Source organism: Ursus maritimus, unplaced genomic scaffold, assembly GCF_017311325.1.
Source record: "Ursus maritimus isolate PB19 unplaced genomic scaffold, ASM1731132v1 scaffold_32, whole genome shotgun sequence".
Classification (NCBI taxonomy): domain Eukaryota; kingdom Metazoa; phylum Chordata; class Mammalia; order Carnivora; family Ursidae; genus Ursus; species Ursus maritimus.
Genome location: NW_024425786.1, coordinates 7,033,009 through 7,051,165, shown reverse-complemented (window position 1 = coordinate 7,051,165; position 18,157 = coordinate 7,033,009). Strand labels below are relative to the sequence as shown.

The following is an 18,157-nucleotide window of genomic DNA, read 5'->3' as shown; positions in this document are numbered from 1 at the left end:
CAGGTTCCCTTGGTCTCCAAGTGCAGCTCCTTGGCGCCAGGGCTGCCGAGGCTCCACCCCCACCAGCTGCTGCGTTATTTCTGACTCATCCAGGAGTTACAAGTGTGTAACCCAAACCCCTCCACGCCCGGCTTCCTCTCGGCCGGCTCCTCCTAGAGGGGGGAAACCCTGGGACTTCTCTCCTGGGACCTTTGTGCAGGTCGGGTCCTTGCTGTCCCTGGACACAGCTGCTGCCTGCAGGCGCTGCCCTCTGACGAGGGGTGGGCGTGTGAGGGTGACGGCAGTGAGCTCAGGTAGGTATCTGTGCCCCATAGCCCGGGCCTGCCTGACCCCATCGAGGGACTCCTTGGAGCCCAGCCCAGGTGCCGGCCTCTTGAAGTCGTCAGGGGCTTTTGCGGAGGGGGCTGCCCTAGTGTTCGGGGCTGGGTCCCGATCTCACGGTATCTCCAGCCAGAGGCGCCGGCTGGCTGCCTCTGGTCGTGTCACTTTTGCTCCTTGTGGAAGTTGCACAAGGGGCACTTTGGGCTTCATTCAGCACATCTCCTGTGGCTCATCTCAGGGTTCTTGCTGAGGGGGTGGCTGGAAGGTTGAGCTGGCCAGAAGTCCTGGGTCAGCTCAGTGTCCCTGGGCCCGACAGCTCCTCGCAGAGGGTGCTGGCCGCCAGCGCCGCTCCAGGATCGAGCCGCTCAGTCTGGCTGTCTGGGGCCAGGAGGGGTGAGGGAGGAACGTGCAACTCGCCAGCTGCTCTGGGCTCTCAGAAGCGAGACCCTGAAGCCCTGCGGGCTGCCTGGCAGCTCCTGCCGAGCCCCCGTCTGAGTCTGGTGTGTCTCGTTCTGACCCCCACTTCAGTGCTTCTCCTCACTCTACAGGAGTCCCTAGGGCTGGCCAGGGAATGAACCGCGAGGGGGCTCCCGGGAAGAGTCCGGAAGAGATGTACATTCAGCAGAAGGTCCGAGTGCTGCTCATGCTGAGGAAGATGGGATCAAATGTGAGTGCCTTCGGGGTGCCGAGCCACGGGTCCCCCAGGGAGGGTGCAGAGCAGAGAGCGGCAGCCACCTCCTGTGACAGCCCTGCTCTAGGAAGGGGGGTGCTGGCTTTGTGGTTCGGCCAATTCATGTCACTCAGAGCCCTGCCCGTCCGTTCCGGGGGGACTGCTGGGGTGGTCTTCCCATCCCTGTGCTGAGCTTGGGCCCGGGGGGGGGGGCAGGGCGGTGAGCCCCTGTAGGCCCTGGACTTACTCTCCTCCCGTCTCCCCAGGAGCTGTCCGAGGGGCTGGGCAGGATGGGCCCTGAGAGGGTAGCATTATTCAGCAAGAAAGGGATGGGCTCCCTGGGCAGGTCCCGTGCTCCTCGGAACCCAGTCTCAGATTGGATCTGAGCGGCAAGGCCTGTGGGACCATGGGCCAGGCTTCAGGGTGGGGGGAGGGGGTGCTCGCTCTGGAACTGAAGGGTCAGGACTCAGGGACGGGATGCCAGGGGTAAGAGGAGGAGGTACCTTCGGGGAGCCCGTGCGTGGCGCCCCTCACCCGTGGCTGTCTCCCCCCTGCAGCTGACGGCCAGTGAGGAGGAGTTCCTGCGCACGTATGCGGGGGTAGTCAGCAGCCAGCTCAGCCAGCTCCCCCAGCACTCCATCGACCAGGGTGAGTCCCAGCCGGGCGCCCAGCCGCGCCCTTCCTGGAGGCACTAAGTTGTGGTTCCTGGGGTGGACCAGGAGGGGTGTAGCCGCCTCCCATCCATAGAGCTCAGTCCCAGGCCTGGGCCCATCTCTTTCCCCAGGTGGGAGCCGAGGACCCCATCAGGTAATGTTGGGAATCCCCCTTTTTAAGCCTGGAGAAGGCGAGAGATAGAGGCATTGGGGAGCCCCTGTGACTGCAGAGGCTCTGGTTTTTGCATTTCCTGTTTTTGGCTTGATCCCCGCCCACCCAGCACCCGGTGCAGGAAGACCACCCTCGTGGGCTAGACCTGTCCTGGGCACCAGCCGTGCAGGTGCTACCCAGGCCAGAGGCTCCAAGGGCTCTGCATGCCTGAGGGCTCCATCTGCCCGGGGGAGTCATTTCCATTCTGGTGCCCTTACCCGATCATGATAATGGTGGCGGGTGACACTAGGGTATTTATTGTCTAGCAGGCACCTGCTGAGTCCCGGACACACATCATTTCATTTAATCGTAGAGCGGAACCGGTGGTATTACTTGCACTTCACAGGCAAGGAAATGGGTTCAGCAGCAGTAAGGGGTCGCCCTGGTCGTATAGCCCGTCACCAGAGGGCTCAGGATGCACAACCTGCTGCCCGGCTCCAGGGCAGGGCTCGACGCGGTCTGTCCTGGAGCAGCAGGAGGCTGGGCACTTATGGGCTTTCCCATCCTGGAAGGCTTACTCTGACCCTGGAGCCCGCAGTGTCCTCACCAGCACATCCATCTAGTCCTTTCCTTTTATTTTTCTCCTCGTTGGCATTATCGGCCATGAAACCGTGCGGCCTGGCCTGCGGGGCATCCGATGTGAGCTGGCCCCCATCATCGGAGCACCGAGGGGCGTGTGGCTGATCCGTGGGGCCCAGGAGGAGAGCAGGTGTAGCACTCGAGGCCGCTTGTCTTGAAGCTGTCCTTGCTCTCCTGGAGATCACAGGCCTCAGCCCTGGCGCAGGGCCCGGCTCCCTAGCTCTGACGCCGGCTGTCACCTGGCCTGTGCACCCCACTCAGCAGAAATGTACAGGGCGTCCCCGTGGCTCCGGCAGCTCCCGGGACAGGCACTCGCCAAGCACAGCCTGCCTGGGTCACGCTCCTGCCGCAGCCTGTTCTGTACCGACGGTACTGCCAGGGGTGGAGTCCGCCCCTCCTGGGGTTTTGTTTCCGGGAGAGACCCTTTCTCATCCACGGCTGGTCTGGGTTTCCAGCACGGGCCCCCCCTCACTCCCCAGGCTCCTGAACCATATCTCCCTGAAACCCTCAAGCCCCTGTGTCCCTAGAACATCGCTTTTTCTCCCACCCCAATTTTAAGTCACTGAATTAACCAGAATTGGGGCTGGGTGATAAGGATGCCTCTAGTAGGATGCTCTTAAAGGAAAAAATCAGTAAGTTGTAGAACTGTATGTCATTGTGGAAAACACCCCCACAAACACACACACACTCACACATGTATGTGTATAGGAAAACAAGCTGAAAGAACATAGACCAGGCTGTTAATAGGAAATTTTAATAGAGAGTAGAACTATATAAGGGACTTTAACTTTCCAAGTCACATGTTTTTGAAAAACTAGTATTTTAACATTGCACATGCATTTCTTTTGTAATAAGGGGAAGTTTAAAAAAGCATTAAGAGACCTCTGTCTCTCACCTAGCTAAACCAGCAGTTGAGAATAAAAATGAACTGTGTGGAGTGAAGGTCATGATAACCTCACCTGGCCTGAAACTGCTGAGCAGTCAGAAGTAAGCTGTGGGCATGTGGGTGTGGCCCCAGAATCTGGGCCTTCCTAGTTGTGGGGTGTCCATGGGACAGCCAGGCAGGCCTCAGATACATCTCCCCAGGGAGCAGGCTTCTGGAGCTGCACCAGGACCCAGCTGGTGGCTGGTGTGGTTCCCTGCTGTTGGGGCACCCTGCCTGCTACCCCGGGTCCCCACAGTCACCCCTGAGCTGAACCACGCAGGAAGACACGCTGCCGCAGAAAGTCCTGAGGATTCCTGTGGACTGAGTAGGAGGCGAATGGGCAGCCGTGTGTGGAAGACCTTTACGATCTTGGCATTATTTTTGTGTGTGTAAGGACCCTACAGACAAATGCACAAATGCACAACAAAACAGCAATCAGTAAGTCTGTCCCGTGCTGGGGGCACAACCCCGAGAACAGGACCCTGCGTCTCTGCCCATACTGTGGGGCCAAATGGGGCTTGGCTAACTTCCTAGCCTGCCCACCTTATCTGTTGGCAGGACCTGTTAGCTGATGCCACAGGGATGCTGCTGGCAGGGATTCGGGTGCTGTCCAAGTGGTAAAAGTCCCGGATCATTGCAGTCAGCGTGGTGCGTGACAGTCTGGCAGAAATCTGGTGTGAGCACCTCCTGCCACGAGGTGGCACTGTGTCTCAGCAAATGCCCAGCACTGTCCTCTGCAAGAGACAGAACAGCCTCCTTGAGCTCCCCTCAGTGGGGTCCTGAGACCAGCCACCAACAGGACAGAGCTTGGCATTGGTCTGCCATCATTAGACTCACACACGCTTCCCCTCTGTGGCTGGAGGGGTCTGGTACAAGGAGCGCTGCTGGCCCTCCCTAGCCCCAGGGAGGAGAGGGGGCTGGGCATCCCTCGCCCCACGCCCAGGCCTCCCGGTCTTCCCTCAGTGAAGTGTGATCCTGTGCTGTATCTGCTGGGTCCGGGCAGGTGCCAGACACCGTGCTGCATGGGCCTGCACCATAGGGGCTCCCTAACCAGCACTGAGCCTTGGGCCTGCCTGGCCTCTGTTGGGCCGAGACCTCCCATGATGGCCTCTTTCTGGAAGCCCTCCTTCCCCTCCCTTGTCCTCTGTGATACACCTCTCTCACCTCTCTCTCTGTCTCTCCATCCCCCGCAGCTCATCTTCTGCCCCCTCTGCTCACTGTCCGTGAGCGCTCCTTTTCCCACACCACACTGATGCTTTCCATGTTCTGCCCTCCCTTCTGTCACACCTTCCCCTGGGGGGGTCTCACCGGCCCTGGTCGACGTCCTCCAAAAACACCCTCAGCCCAGACCCTCTCCTGACCCGCCAGAACTTTACATGCCCCTCCCTCCCCACCATCTTGCCACAGACAACCCACACTCAGATCCAGATTCTGGATCTACCCCCACGAACCTATTCTTCTGCCTGTATTCTTAGTGGCGGATGTACCACCAAATGCCCAGTGCGCCGGCACTCCTCTTTGAAGACCCGAGTGTCTAGTAAGTTACCAAGCCCTTGTGATCCTTCTGCCCCAGTGCTCCTCAGATCCGCCCTGTCTCCATCTTGGTTCGAAGCCTCATTTTGTCCAGAGCCATATTCATTTTTGTCTTGACCCCTGCAGACGGTTCTGGCATCTTGACTTCCCACCACGCCCCTCCAGTGCACTTCCTACCCTTACCTCAGCAGGTCTTTCCCCTACTTAAAATCTTTCAGTGGCTCCTTACTGCCTTGCGATTGAAATCCAGCCCCTGCCACGGTGACTTCATGCACCGTGAACAGCCATAGCAAATGGCTTTCAGTTCCTGTCTCGGGCTGGCTGGCCGTTGTGCCTTTGTATTTGCATGTGGGCTGCCCGGAGCTCAGCCCTGACCCCCAACCTTCCCCTACCTCTCGCAGGCTGGGCCAGGCCCTCCTGTGATTACCATCACACATGTGCACCCCACCTGTGCTTCTCCCCACACCGTCTCCCGGTCCGTCTCTTGAGCAACTCTGAGCCCCTTCAGCTTGGGACTGTGGCTTTCCCCCTTTGTATTTCTGGGGCTGGGCCCCCATAAGCCCCAGGGCATGCTTGGACAAATGAATGGACCAGGCTGTGGGCCTGAGGGCCCACTGTCTCCCAGAAAGGCAAGAACATGGAGCCAATTCTCTGAGCACTGTCTCCTACTCCCCGGGGGTGGCCAAGCAGACCCGACAGCCAGGCAGGGCTGACTCTGAGCCAGAGGAGATCAGTACCGCTCTGGGAAGGTCGCAGTGCTGAGAAAGCCAGCTGGAAGCGTGGGGGTCGAGAGCTGTAGCTTCCAAAAAGCAGGCTCGACAGAATGCTGAGTTCATTCCTTTCTTATCGCTGGTGCTACTCTCTCCATAACACATATTGATCTTTTTTCCTGGTTATAAAATAATGCACAGTCATTGTAGAAAGCGGGGGAAGGGAGAAGCAGCAGAAAAGCTGGAAGGATTGAATCCGACCACAAGGCTGCAAGCTCTATCACCTCCTGCTCAAGTTCCCATCAGCCTTTTAAAAATAGGCTCGTATCGGGCACCTGGGTGGCTCAGTCGGTTAAGCGTCTGCCTTGGGCTCAGGTCATGATCCCAGGGTCCTGGGATCGAGCCTCGCATCGGTGTCTTTGCTCAGCGGGGAGTCTGCTGCTCCCCCTGCTTGTGCGCTTGCTTTCGCACTTGCGCTCTCTCTCTGACAAATAAAATCTTAAAAAAAAAAAAAATAGGCGTGTATTTACATCATAAATTTGGGACCATACAGTATGAACATTTTAATAACCATTTTAACATCCATGTTTCACTTATGATAATTGTATAGTATTTTCTAAAATATTTTGTGTATTTATTTGAGATAGAGAGCCTTAGAGAGAGCACGAGCAGGGGGCCGAGGGGGAGGGAGAAACAGGCTTGCTGCTGAGCAGGGAGCCCGATGCGGGCCTTGAACTCAGGACCCTGGGATCATGACCAGAGCCGAAGGCAGACGCTTCACCGACTAAGCCATCCAGGCACCCCAATAATTTTATAGTATTTTCAAACAATTTTCAGGAAAACATTTTAGCGATCGCATGACGTGCGGCCAGCTGGCTGTGGTATAGTTCGTTGACCAATCCTTTCCCACTGGGTTTTTCTTTCTCATTTTTGCTACTAATTACAGTGACAGCAAACATTGGTTGAGCTCCTACTGTGTGCCGGCTTCGCTGTCAAGCCGCACACAGGAGTGACCCCGGTGAGTCCCCGCGGCAGTCCTGTGAGACAGGTGCCGTCGCGGCCCCACCTTCGAGAGGAGAAGACAGGCCTGGAGAGGGTTAGTCGGCGCTGGGCCGCAGAGCCACGAGGGCAGGTGGGCGCGGAGCACCCATCCTCACACTTCAGCACTTCTTTTAAGATGAATTCTAGGAGTAGCTTTCAGGTCCTGTGCGTGTTTGAGCAGGGCTGTTTTATCTGAGGAACAGGCGTGATTTAGGCAATAATGTATTTCAGGAAGGTGCAGAAAACATTTGGAGTTTTTCGCTGCCTTTTAATCCCAGGCCCTTCACCCGAGGTGCCTTTGAATGTGCTGGTTCTCTGAGCGCTCTGTTGAGGGGATGGGACGCCCAGCGAGGGCCAGGCCCCGGCCCCCACTGGCACTCTGCCAAGCCTCCCTGTGACAAGGTGTCTACAGAACTCTCGTCCTTGTGCGGTGCCGTGGATAGGCGCTTGTCCGGTCTAGATGGGGCCCATTTTGTGAAGGAAGCTTCTGTCCCTTCCCTGCCCCGGGGCCTCCCAGGACATCCCTTGGTCGGCTGCCGCCCCCCCCTTGGCCGTGGGAGCCACAGTGCTGGCGCGGCCGCCGCTCAGGGCTGTTCCAGCCTCTGTCTGATCACACTCTTTCTCCAAGAGACTTTCCAGGGAAGGTCCCCAGCCTGAGCCAGCTGGGCTGTCCCAGGGCTCTTCTGGCTTTCCCCCCTGGAAGCCAGAGCTGCTGCTCAGGGTATGCTGCCAGAGAGCCTCAAATAGGTCATTTGGTCTCAGGGTTACACTGGGAACCTTGTTAAAATAGTTGTGGTCACAGGCAAACCCGCAGGAAGCCAGCGACTCCGGGGGAGGGCCTGCCACCACGCGGGCTTCACGGTTGACCAAGGGAGTGCCCTCCTCCACTCATGCCCCCCTTTGTGGCCCTCTCAGCGCCCCTGGTGAGGTGCTGGCATCACAGGCCCCATTCCCAGCCAGCTTCTTCCTGGAGCGCTCTCCCCCCCCCCCCACCGTGGCTTCAGCTCTTTCACTGCCTCCACGGAGCCCTCTCGGACTCCTTCCAGGGTCAGCCCGTGCCCCTCCTTTCGCTCTGCAGCTCCCTGTGACTGTTCTTGCAGTGTAGCTGCTGTGCCGTTTGGGACCCAAAGCTGTGCTGTGTTCTCAGTGACACACTCAGCCCCTAGGCCAGCTTCTGGCCCTGAGCTAGGGTTTCCTGAATACTTGCACAGACCGGGCCTCCGGGAGGTGAGTCCTGTAAGAGCGGGGACCGTCTGCTGGGGGTTCTGTGTCCTCTCGTCCCCCAGGTGGGGCTCCAAGGCTTTTCCCAGAGGCTCCTGGCAACGACAAACTCTGGACTGAAATGGCAGTCAGGCCTCGGGAGAATTCCAGTCTATGGGGCAGGAAGATGATTTTTTTTTTTAACTTTAATCAACACTTAGATGAGAATTACCTGTAACCTAGTAATAATAAAAGTGAACCAAAAAGATCATAAACATTGAATCAGACTGAAAAGTCAATCAGAAGGATTGGGTACGTGATAACCCAGGTCACAGGAAAAGAAAAAAGCATCCCAAGACCGGGTCAGGGGTGTGCTGAAATGCAGGGCCGGTTGCCCCTTCCAGCCTCTGGTCCTGGCCTGGGAAGGGCTGCTTTGACCCTTCTTTACCCAGCCTAGTGGGTTCTAGTGCATAGAGCCAGATCAAGGGCCTCAGAGTCCTCAAAGCCCTCCTGCAGGACTGCACTGACCTCCCAACACCCCATCAAAGGCAGGTCTCTGTCTTGGAGCGGGGTGTCAAGGGGCTGCTCGGTCCAGCGTGGATGGGACAGTGTTGCTCCCTTTTGGCCATCAGTCCATGGGCCGGGCATGGTGCCAGGTGACAGCCCCCGCCCTCGAGCTGCCAGTCCAGCAGGGCAGACAGACGCACGAACAAATGCACAGATCGCAGTGTGACTCATCCCGAGGGAAGGGAAGCCCACCCAGAATTGCCAGAGTCCTGATGGATGTGTGGGAATGTGAGTGGGGGGGAAATCGGAGGAAGCCTCTGGAGCCTGCCCAGCGTGAGTGTTGGGCGTCTTTGTGTCCCCCTAAGAGACGGGTGTGGGGTGGCCAGGTGGGTGGTGAGTGGCTGGGAAGGCACATGGGCTCTGGACAGAGTTCATCCTGAGGACTGCAAGGGGTCCCCACGGATCCAAAGGGGGGGATGGCTAGGTCAGATTGTCATCCGTTTAGGGTGAGCGCTGGTGAGAGGTCACAGGACACAGGGTAAGGCAGGGCGATAGTTGGAAGGTCACAGTGACCTTCCACCACATGTGAGGCAATGCAGATATTTTTCAGAGGCAGGACGTTTAAGACCGAGGACCTGCAGGCTGTGTGAACCGGTGGGGTCAGGGTTTGAGACCCAGGGCCCAGTGGCCCAGCGCCAGAGGCACCGGATCTGAGTAGCTGTGGCGGAGAGGCAGGAAGGGGAGCTCCGAGGGGGAGGTGCCTGGGGGTGTCTGGCCGGGGTGGGAGCCAGGTCAGAGCTCAGGTTCAAGGTGGGAGCAGGTGAGGGGTATGGCCGGGGGGAGGCGGGGAGTCGAGGGAGGTCACACAGGGAGAGCAGGCAGAGTGAGGGGAGGACGGAGCCCAGTGAGCACAGCTGTGAGGGCAGTGGGGAACGTGGTGCAGCTCCGGAAGGAGGGGAGGGGCAGCAGGGTCTTTGTCAGGGTCCCCCAGGCTTGTCATGAAAGGGTCAGGGGCAACTTTACTAAAACAGTTTCTGCGGAGCCCTGGCTGGGAGCCAGATTGCCGTGGGCCTGGGATCAGTGAGGAAATGGAAGTGGGAGGAGAGGTCTCTTTCAGAATGCTGTTGGACAAGGGACATCAGCTCAGGGGTGCGGTGGGGGTCAGGGGACTGTCTGTAGCATTGAGTTCTCGGCGTACAGGCCACAGACCACGACCCCTGAATCACCGAGTGTATTTGTTAAAAATGCAGACTCCTGGGCCCCACCCCAGCTCCACTGAATCAGAATGCCTGCCAGCTGAGCCTGGGAATCTGCATTTGAAACACCCCCCCCCCCCCCGGGTGATTCTGATGCCCACTAGAATTTGAGAATATACCAGGGCTTTAGATGAAGACCTGGTCAGTCCTGACCCCTTACACCCAGTCCTCCCAGATTCTGTCCCTTCTGCATACAGCCGAGCTCTCTGGTCTAGGAGAGCTTACATTTTGGGGGGAACCGAAGAATTTGAGGAAAACAAGTACCTCACTGGGAAAACAAGCCCAGAGGTAGGGGGTATGTGTGTTGGGCTCAGTGGGGGTGTGGGAGGGCACGAGGTGGGTTTGAGGGAGCTTGTCTGGGACTAGAACAGAACAGGCGTACTACAACTCCAAGTTGTGACACCCCCCCACACACACACCAGAAGTTGTTTATGACGCTTTCTGCTGCAGACGTCATCCTGGCTGGTCAGATGGGTGGGCCAGGTGGGACTTGTCACATTTCACAGATGAGAAAATGGAGGTAGGTGTGCGGACAGGTTGCTCAGGTGGGCGGGGTCAGACCCAGGCCCAGCTGCTGGGGTGCCAGTGTCCCCTGAGGGCGCCTAAGCCCAGGGAGGCCCTCGCTGGCTGGTCAGGAGGCCCAGCGCCTCTGCCAGGATCCCGTCCCATGTCTGGTGCCGCGTGCTCACCTTCTGGCCGCCGGAGTGCCTGGTGCTGCGACTGTCAGCCTGGAGCCCGGGAGGCGCCCCCGAGCCCGGAGCCTGGTTTGGCTGCTGAGACCTTGGTGGATCTGTGGCCGCTGTCCCCATGGCAACCAGCGTCGTGCTGTCTCTAGGTAAAAGCCATCCCCTGGGAACTTGAGGCATCAGCGCTGAGATGTATCCGGCTCCGGGCTGCGGGGCCGTGGCTGCTAAAAACAGCGCGTGCCGCCCAGCGGCTTCGTCTGCGAGGAGGCCTCGTCCAGGGTGGCACTGGTGCCTCATCCCCATGGAAACTGTCCCCCGTGGAGGAGGGTCTGGGACCTGTTTTTCCAGAAGCCTGGCTGCCTGGCTCATCTCCCCGGAGCTCGGAGCTCGTAGCTGAGCCACGCCGCTTGGGGTAGCTAGGGAGCAGACCCTGTCGTATCGACAGCAGGCTCCTGGGTCTCAGGAGAAAGTGTCACAACCGAAGAGCCTTGGTGAGAGAAGGGGCAGACCAGGAGGTGGGAGTTACCCTGGACACTCTGGAGCATGTGGTCATGCTTCCTCTCCAGCCCATCAGCCGTGTGCATGGAGGATGGCCAGGGTTTGGCAGGTCAGATGCCCGGGACTGTTTGGAAGCCCTTGGCCAAAGCGAGCTTCCTTTGTTGTCTCTGGCTTCCAGCAGCCATGGGGATTTGAAGGACTACTGGACTAGTCCTAGGAGGCTCCGGCCAGCGAGGGACGCAGGGGTTTCAGAGAGCCTTGCTGCCTTCAGAGCCCGCCCCTCGGTTGTGAGAGGCAGGGCCTGCAAGAGCTCACCGCTCCAAGTTGGGTGATGGGGACACCCCCACCAGTGACTGATGCTGTTCCTGCGACTCCCCCCTCACTCCAGTGACACCTGTGCAGGGCTGTATCCTGGACCATGGGGGCGGGGGCCGGCCGCCTTTGGGAGCTGGACCAGGCTTTCCATACCATGTGTCGATTTCTAGGCAGGGTCTGCCCTAAAAGCTGTCTCCCCTCCCCGTCCACCTGTGAGTGCTGCTGCCGAGGTGGCCTTTGCAGCCTCCAGAGCTGGAAGAGCTCCCAGGGTCCGTCTGTTCCCCTGCAGCCAGGCGCTTTGGTGCAACGCAGGCAGGAACTGCATGGTCAGTGCGTCATAGCTGCCTAGGAGGCCTGGTCTCTTCCTTCCCCCATGCCTGCCTCTCGCTGGGCAGGGTCCCTCCTGGAGAGGGAGGGTGGGGTTCGGAGCAGTCCTTGTCGGCCCGAGGCTTGCGTGGTAGGGTCTGTGCATTTCCAAGACCAAGCTCCGCCTTTCCTGGAAAAGGGTGAAGGGCTCTGCTAGGATTTCTCCAGACGGGTTTGTGCAACAGGCCACGTGTACCCTCTCCACATCGGCCTCGGGGCTGTGGCTACCTCCAGGCTCCTCTTTCCTGTTCTTTGTCATGCATGATCACTGAGCCGCCTAGAAACTGACGGCTGATGGGAGAGTGTTCTAGCAATTCAGGAAACATACTGAGGTGCTTACATATTGATGAAAAGACCTTTGAAAGACTTTATGTTAGAGCCTCCATTAACGAGAGAGATTCTCCAGATGCTGGGGCTTGTCTCTGTGCCCCTGGGGCGTTGTCCATACCTTGCTGCCCTGGGCCCCCTGCCCCCAGCCCCCTGTAGGGAGCCTCACTTCTTGAGGGCCGGGTGCAGGTGCCTCCGTAAGCCGGACACGGCTGTGGGTGGGGCCGGTGCTGGTGTGTGGAGCCTGTTCTGGGATTTCTGCGGCTGTGAATTCATCCTGAGCTTGCAGACAGACCAGTGAGCCCATTGTCTGTCTCCCGCCCCCGGCGGGGGGCCGGCTTCTCTTTTCTAAGCTCCTGCATAGTTGTCATTTTTCTCTGCCCAGTCACTTGACTGGACTCTGTTAAAGGGGCAAAGCTGGCATTGGGCGTGGGATGGGTACCCTGCCCTGGTTCAGAGAGCTGTGTTCTCACCAGCGCCTTGGCCCTGTTGCCCTAGCAGGTGAACCATGGGACTAGGGAGACATCTGGCAGAGCTCTAGGTCAGGGCGGGGAGTTGGGGGCAGGAGGGAGGGGTCTGGGCTCAGGGGTCCTCCCGGGATGGTGCTCTGGGCTCCACGCTGAATTCTCTCCAACTCTCCCAGAGCTGTTTTGGTGGTGTTTTTTAAATCCTGGGTCTTGGTTCCATTCTGATAGGGGCAGAGGGATGGGTCTGGTCTCTGATGGGAAGCCTGAGCCACCACGGTGCTCTGGGTGACCGGAGCAGGTCAGTTCCTGCCTCCTCCTGAGGAGAAACGGCGATGTGTGGTGGTGGTGAAGACATGGACTTCAGGGTCTAGGTCAGGGTCCTCCCTGTGCCACTGACACACCGAGGTGCTTCGACTCTCTGAGCTTCAAGTTCCCCGTCTATAAAATGAGGATTCATCCTGTGTCCCAGGAACTCTCCCAGGTGCTGCGAATATGGGAGTGAACAAGATAAAGTCCTTGATTACGTGGAATGTGCTTTCCGGTAGGGAATCAGATCACGTCAATATATAACTCTGGAGGTCACTGACACAGGGCACGGCTTTAGAAGCTGTGGTCTGGGAGGGCCTGAGGAGCTGATTTTGCCCAGGCACTGGTTTAAAGTGCAAGAACTATGACATGAACTTGGGGAAGAGCACTGAGGCAAAGGAAACAGCAAGTGCAAAGGTCCTGAGGTGCAAGTTACTTGTGCCTGAAGGACGCAGAGCCCAGGAGGCCCGTGGCGATGGAGTGGAGTGAGGAGAGGGGTATGTATAAAAGGAGGTGAAGAGGCCGCCAGAAGCCAGAGCATGTCGGGTCTTGCAGGCCAGGTATGGGGTTTGGAGTTTACTTTGAGTGTGATGAGAAATCCTGCCTTAAGAAGCCTTTGGAGAGTTTTGAGCAAAGGAGTGGCAGGGTCTGACTTATGTTTTTACGAACTTCTTTCTGACTGCTGTGTGGAGAATGGACAATCAGCAGCCAGAGTGGGGAGATCCAGGAAAAGGGTTTACAGGAAGCTAGTGAGGGATGTGGGAGCCTGGACTGGGTGGTCGTAGAGGAAACAGCGATGTATTCAGGATATCGTTTTAAAGTAGAGCCAGGGGCACCTGGGTGGCTCGCTCACCAGTGGCAGAGCGTCCGACTCTTGATTTCGGCTCAGGTCGTGACCTTGGGGTCACGGGATTGAGCCCGTGTTGGGCTCTGCTGAGCTTAATCTCAGGGTTGTAAGTTTGAGCCCCACGTTGGGTGTAGAGATTACTAAAACAAAATGAAAACAAAAGCACTTCAAAAAAATAAGAGGGACACCTGGGTAGCCCAGTCGGTTGGGCGTCTAACTCTTGGTTTTGGCTGGGGTTGTGGTCTCAGTGTTGTGAGATCGAGCCCCGCGTGGGCTCCGCACTAGGTTGTGGAGCCTGCGTGAGATTGTCTCTCTCCCTCCCTCTTCCCCTCCCCGATCTCTCTCTCTTTCTCTGTCTCTCTCAAATAAATTAAATCTTTTAAAAAATAATAATAAAGGTAGAGCCAGGAACATTTGCTGGTGTGCTATACGTAGAGTGTGTGCGCACAGGACGGGGTGGGGGTGGGGAATCAGGAAGTACCCCCACCCTGGGTTTTTGAGCAACTAGAGGATGGCGGTGCTGTCACCGAGGTGGGGAAGGCTGAGGGTGGAGTGGGCTTGGGAGCCGCACCGCTTGGCATTCCACCAGCAGCGTGTGAGGGTTCCAACTTCTCCACCTCCTCCCTAACTCCTGTCATTGTCACTTTCTGATTCCAGCCATCCTAGTGGGTGTGAAGTGTCTCATTGTAGCTTCGGTTTGCATTTCCATAGTGACTAATGATGTTGAGCATCTTTGCGTGTGCTTGTTGACCATTCTTATATCTTTGGAGAAATCTCTATTCAAGTTCTTTGCCCATTTTAAAAATTGAGTTGACTTTTTATTATTATCGAGTTGTGTTATTTGTATATTCTGGGTACTGGTCCCTTCCCAGATTATATGACTTGCAAATATTTTCTCCCAGCCTGTTGCTTGCCTTTCCACTTTTTTTTTTTAATAGTAAGTCTTCTCATTGTAATTTATTTTAATTTTATTTTTTAAAGCTTTTCTTTTTTTAAGTTTATTTATTTACATTTATGTATGTATGTATGTATGTAATCTGTAAACCCAGCGTGGGGCTCGAACTCACCACCGTTGAGATCAAGAATCACATGCTTCTCCAACTGAGCCAGCCAGGTGCCTCTCCACCTCCTTTTCACTTTTTTGGTGGTATCCTTTGAAGCATAAATGTTTTTAAGTTCGAGAAAGCCCAATTTATCTATTTTTTCCTTTATTGCTTGTGTTTAGGGTGTCATCTCTGAGAAATCCTGTCCTAACCCAAGGTCATAAAGATTTACTCCTGTGTTTTCTTGTAAGAGTTTTATAATCTTAGCACTTACAGGTAGGTCATTGGTGCATTTTGAGTTAATTTCTAAAATAACGGCGCAAGGTAAGGGTTCAACTTCATCCTTGTCATGTGACTATCCAGTTGTCCCAGAACCACCTGTTCACTTCTTTCCCACCCTATTGTCTTGATACCCTTGTCAAAACTTAACTGACCCTAAGTGGGAGGGTTTATTTCTGAACTCTTTGTTCTGTTCCATCGTCCTACACGTCTCTCCGTACGCCAGTCCCACCACGTCTTGTTTACTGTGGCTTTGTAGTAGATATAAAATCCAAAAGTGTGGGTCCAACTTTGTTCTTCTTTCTCAAGATGATTTTGGCTGTTCTGGACCCTTTGCATTTCCCTACAAATTTTAGGAGCAGCTTGTCAATTTCTGCAAAAAAGGCACCTGGGATTTTGATAGGAGTTGTGTCGAATTTCTTTCTATGATGTTTTCGCACAGTGATGTTTTGTACTTTTCTGAGTACAAATTCCATACTCCATTCGTTAAATTTATTGCTAAGTGTTTTATTATTTTTGATATTATTGTAAATGAAGTTGTTTTCTTCATTTCATTTGCAGATTATTCATCGCTAATGTATAGAAATACAAATGGCGTTTGTATATCGATCTGGTATCCTGCAACTTTATTTGTTCTAATAGTTTTTTAGTGGATTCCTTAGGATTTTCTGTATACAAGATCCATGTCATCTTCAAATACAGTTTTACTTCTTTCCCGTTCCAATTTGGATGCCTCTTATTTCTTTTTCTTGCCTAATTGCCCTGAATTGAACTTTCAACACGACGTTGAATAGAAATGGCAGGAGTGGACATCCTTTCCTCCTTCCTAATCTTGAGCGGCGAAAACTTCCAGCCTTTTACCATTAAGTATGATAGTAGCTGTGGGTTTTTAGTAAATGCTCGTTATCAGATTGAGGAACCTCCCTTCTATTACTAGTGTGTTGAGCGTGTTTCCATGAAGGGGTGTTGAATTTTGTCAGATGTGTTTTCTGTGCCTGTTCAGACAGTTGTATGGTTTTTCTCCCTTTTTTCCTATCGATAGTCTGTGTTACATTAGTTGATTTTCAGGTGTTAAAACACCCTTGCATTTCTGGGGTAAATCTCACTTGTTCAGAGCATGGAATCCTATTTGTATATTGCCGTATTGTTTGCTAGGACTTTGTTGAGTATTTTTGGATATCACAGGTATTATGAATATCTGTATTCGTAAGAGAGACGGGTGTGTGTTCTCTTTTCTCACGATGCCCTCATCTGGTTTTGGCCATCTTTATCTCTTGGTGTGTCAGAGAGTGTTGAACAGGAAAGGCTGCTTAGCTTCTCCCCTCCCATGCTCACCTGCATCAGGTGGGAAGGGATGGACGGAAGCTCTGAGTCCGAGTCCAGACAGGGCCAGCCGAGCTAACAATGGGATGGACACAGCCCCGTCTGTAAAATGGTATAGGAAACCGGCTGACAGCCTGGAGGCAGTGGGCTGGGCCTTCCCGTTCTGAGCCTTGTGATGGCCAGCAGTGAGAGCACCCAAGGGAGCCACCGCTTACTGGACTTTAAAGAGGGAGGGACCGTGGGGACCCACCTGAGGCCCCCAGCTCTACAGTTCTAAGAGCTCGATTACAACAGCTAACTGAGCAGCTCACCCTCCCTGTTAGGCTGTTGGGCCAAATTTCATGGAGAAGAGGAGAGAGGAAAGCAACATCCTTGCCTAGAGGCCTGCACAGTTCCCGGTCAGGCCCTCGTGGAATGACGAGAGCCAGCCAGCCGATGATAAGGACAGGTCAGACGATGCTCTGCAAGGGCCTGTCCCCTCTTGGTGAGGCCTGGAAAACAGCAAGCCCTTCAGGAATGGAGCAGGGCACAGGATGGGCAGCAGCTCTGTGGGCCCTTCCAGACCCGGCCCCAGCGGCAGGGTGGGAGGCTCTAAAAATGAAAGCTGCCGATTTCCCCACCCCAGCCGGGGACGGGAGACCAGCTGGCACTGTGGCGCCAGTGGGACTCTAGCAAACCTTCTGCTTCAGGTGTCTTGCTAAAGAGGAGGCGTCAGAGTCCCTGTGTGACCTTGAGGAGGTCACTTCCTTCCCCAACTCAGAGCATAGCCCAGGTACACAGGCCAGGCAGACTGCAGTGCTGGGAGTCCTAGCCCCTGGGTCTGTTCCCCCTGCAGACTCACCATTCCCTCCTAGGGTAGCCAGTGCTATTTTTGTGCCTGCAACTCAGTATAGAGGCCTAAGGTCCCTGTGAGAGAGCCCACGAGGCAGGCAAGGAAGGAAGCAAGTGGGCTGCCACTGCTCGTGGCTGACCACGCCCCTTTCCCAGCCCCCGCCAGCCCCTCCTGATGAGTGCACTGGGCAGGCGGCGCCCGCCCGGGAAGAGCTGGCATCTGGTAGGTAACCAGCTCGGCTGCCATGCAGGGTATGATGTCATCTTGGATTCTGTGGTTGCTAGGAAAATTCTGCCTGCAGTGATATTTCGTGGTCCTAGGACTGAGGCGAGAACAGAATGTTCCCAAGAAGACAAGGGAAGGATTTGTAGGGCCTCCCAGGCAAAGGAGCCCCTATCCCAAGAAGTCAGATAATTTGAGCTTCTTTCTAGATGCCTGTTTCCCTGTTCAGGAATGGAAGTTATGCTGGCAACAGCAGAACCCCTCAAGGCAGATCGGGGTGTGAGTGGTGGGCTTGGTTCCCTTGGTGGCACCTTGGTGCGCTGGTGGACAGAGTGAAGGCCATCTCTGCGATGTCACGTCCTTGTGGGTGAGCCCTCCTCCTGCAGCACCCACAGCTGCAGGTGTAGTGGGACAGTTAGGAAGGAAGGGGGGAAGCCCCCTTGTGGTGTGGAGGAAGCTGGCCGACTCTGTGCTGGGGCTGGCCAGGCAGAATGCTGCCCTTCCCGGATTCTGCTTCACACTCCAGAAAACTCTCCCATGCACCACGCACACTGGCTCCCTCTTCTGTGGCCTTTCCTGTGTCCGCTCTTCCCATCCTCTCCTCCTGGGGAGAATCCCTCCAACGGTATAGAAGAGAAGTATGTCGGAGAGGCCACAGGCCACTGATTCTTGTTCAGGGCGTGACCGAGAACCGTCCTTTAGAAAAAGGGGAGGGGCACCTGGCCGGCTCAGTCGGTAGAGCTGCGACTTGATCTCGGGGTTGTGAGCTTGAGCCCCATATTGGGGGTAGAGATTACTTAAAAATTTTTTTAAAAATGCTTAAAAACAAATACTATGTTGAAAGAAAGAAAGAAAGCGAGAAGAGAAAGCAAGCAAGAAAGAAAGAAAGAAAAAGAAAAAAGGGAGAAAGCAGTAGGCCCCAGGGAGGGCAGGGCCCCGGGGGCGGGGCGGGACCTGCAGGTCGGCTCACCTTGCTCTGGTGGCTGCGGCAGGTTCCAGGTTCATATTTTAAGCTCTTTCCCTCCGCCCCCCCCCCCCCC

General features: G+C 55.7%; 1 protein-coding gene across 3 annotated transcripts in view; it reads left to right on the top strand.

The window, feature by feature from the left end:
* The window catches only part of CTNNBIP1 (catenin beta interacting protein 1), a 48,289-nt gene that overhangs the window by 25,605 nt on the left and 4,527 nt on the right, over window positions 1-18,157 (top strand). For all 3 annotated transcript variants that reach the window (XM_040645757.1, XM_008694752.2, XM_040645756.1), the window contains 2 exons: window positions 870-988; window positions 1,549-1,639. In XM_040645757.1, the coding sequence (XP_040501691.1) occupies window positions 893-988; window positions 1,549-1,639 (187 nt within the window). In that variant the 5' untranslated portion in view covers window positions 870-892. The remainder of the gene's footprint in view (window positions 1-869; window positions 989-1,548; window positions 1,640-18,157) is intronic.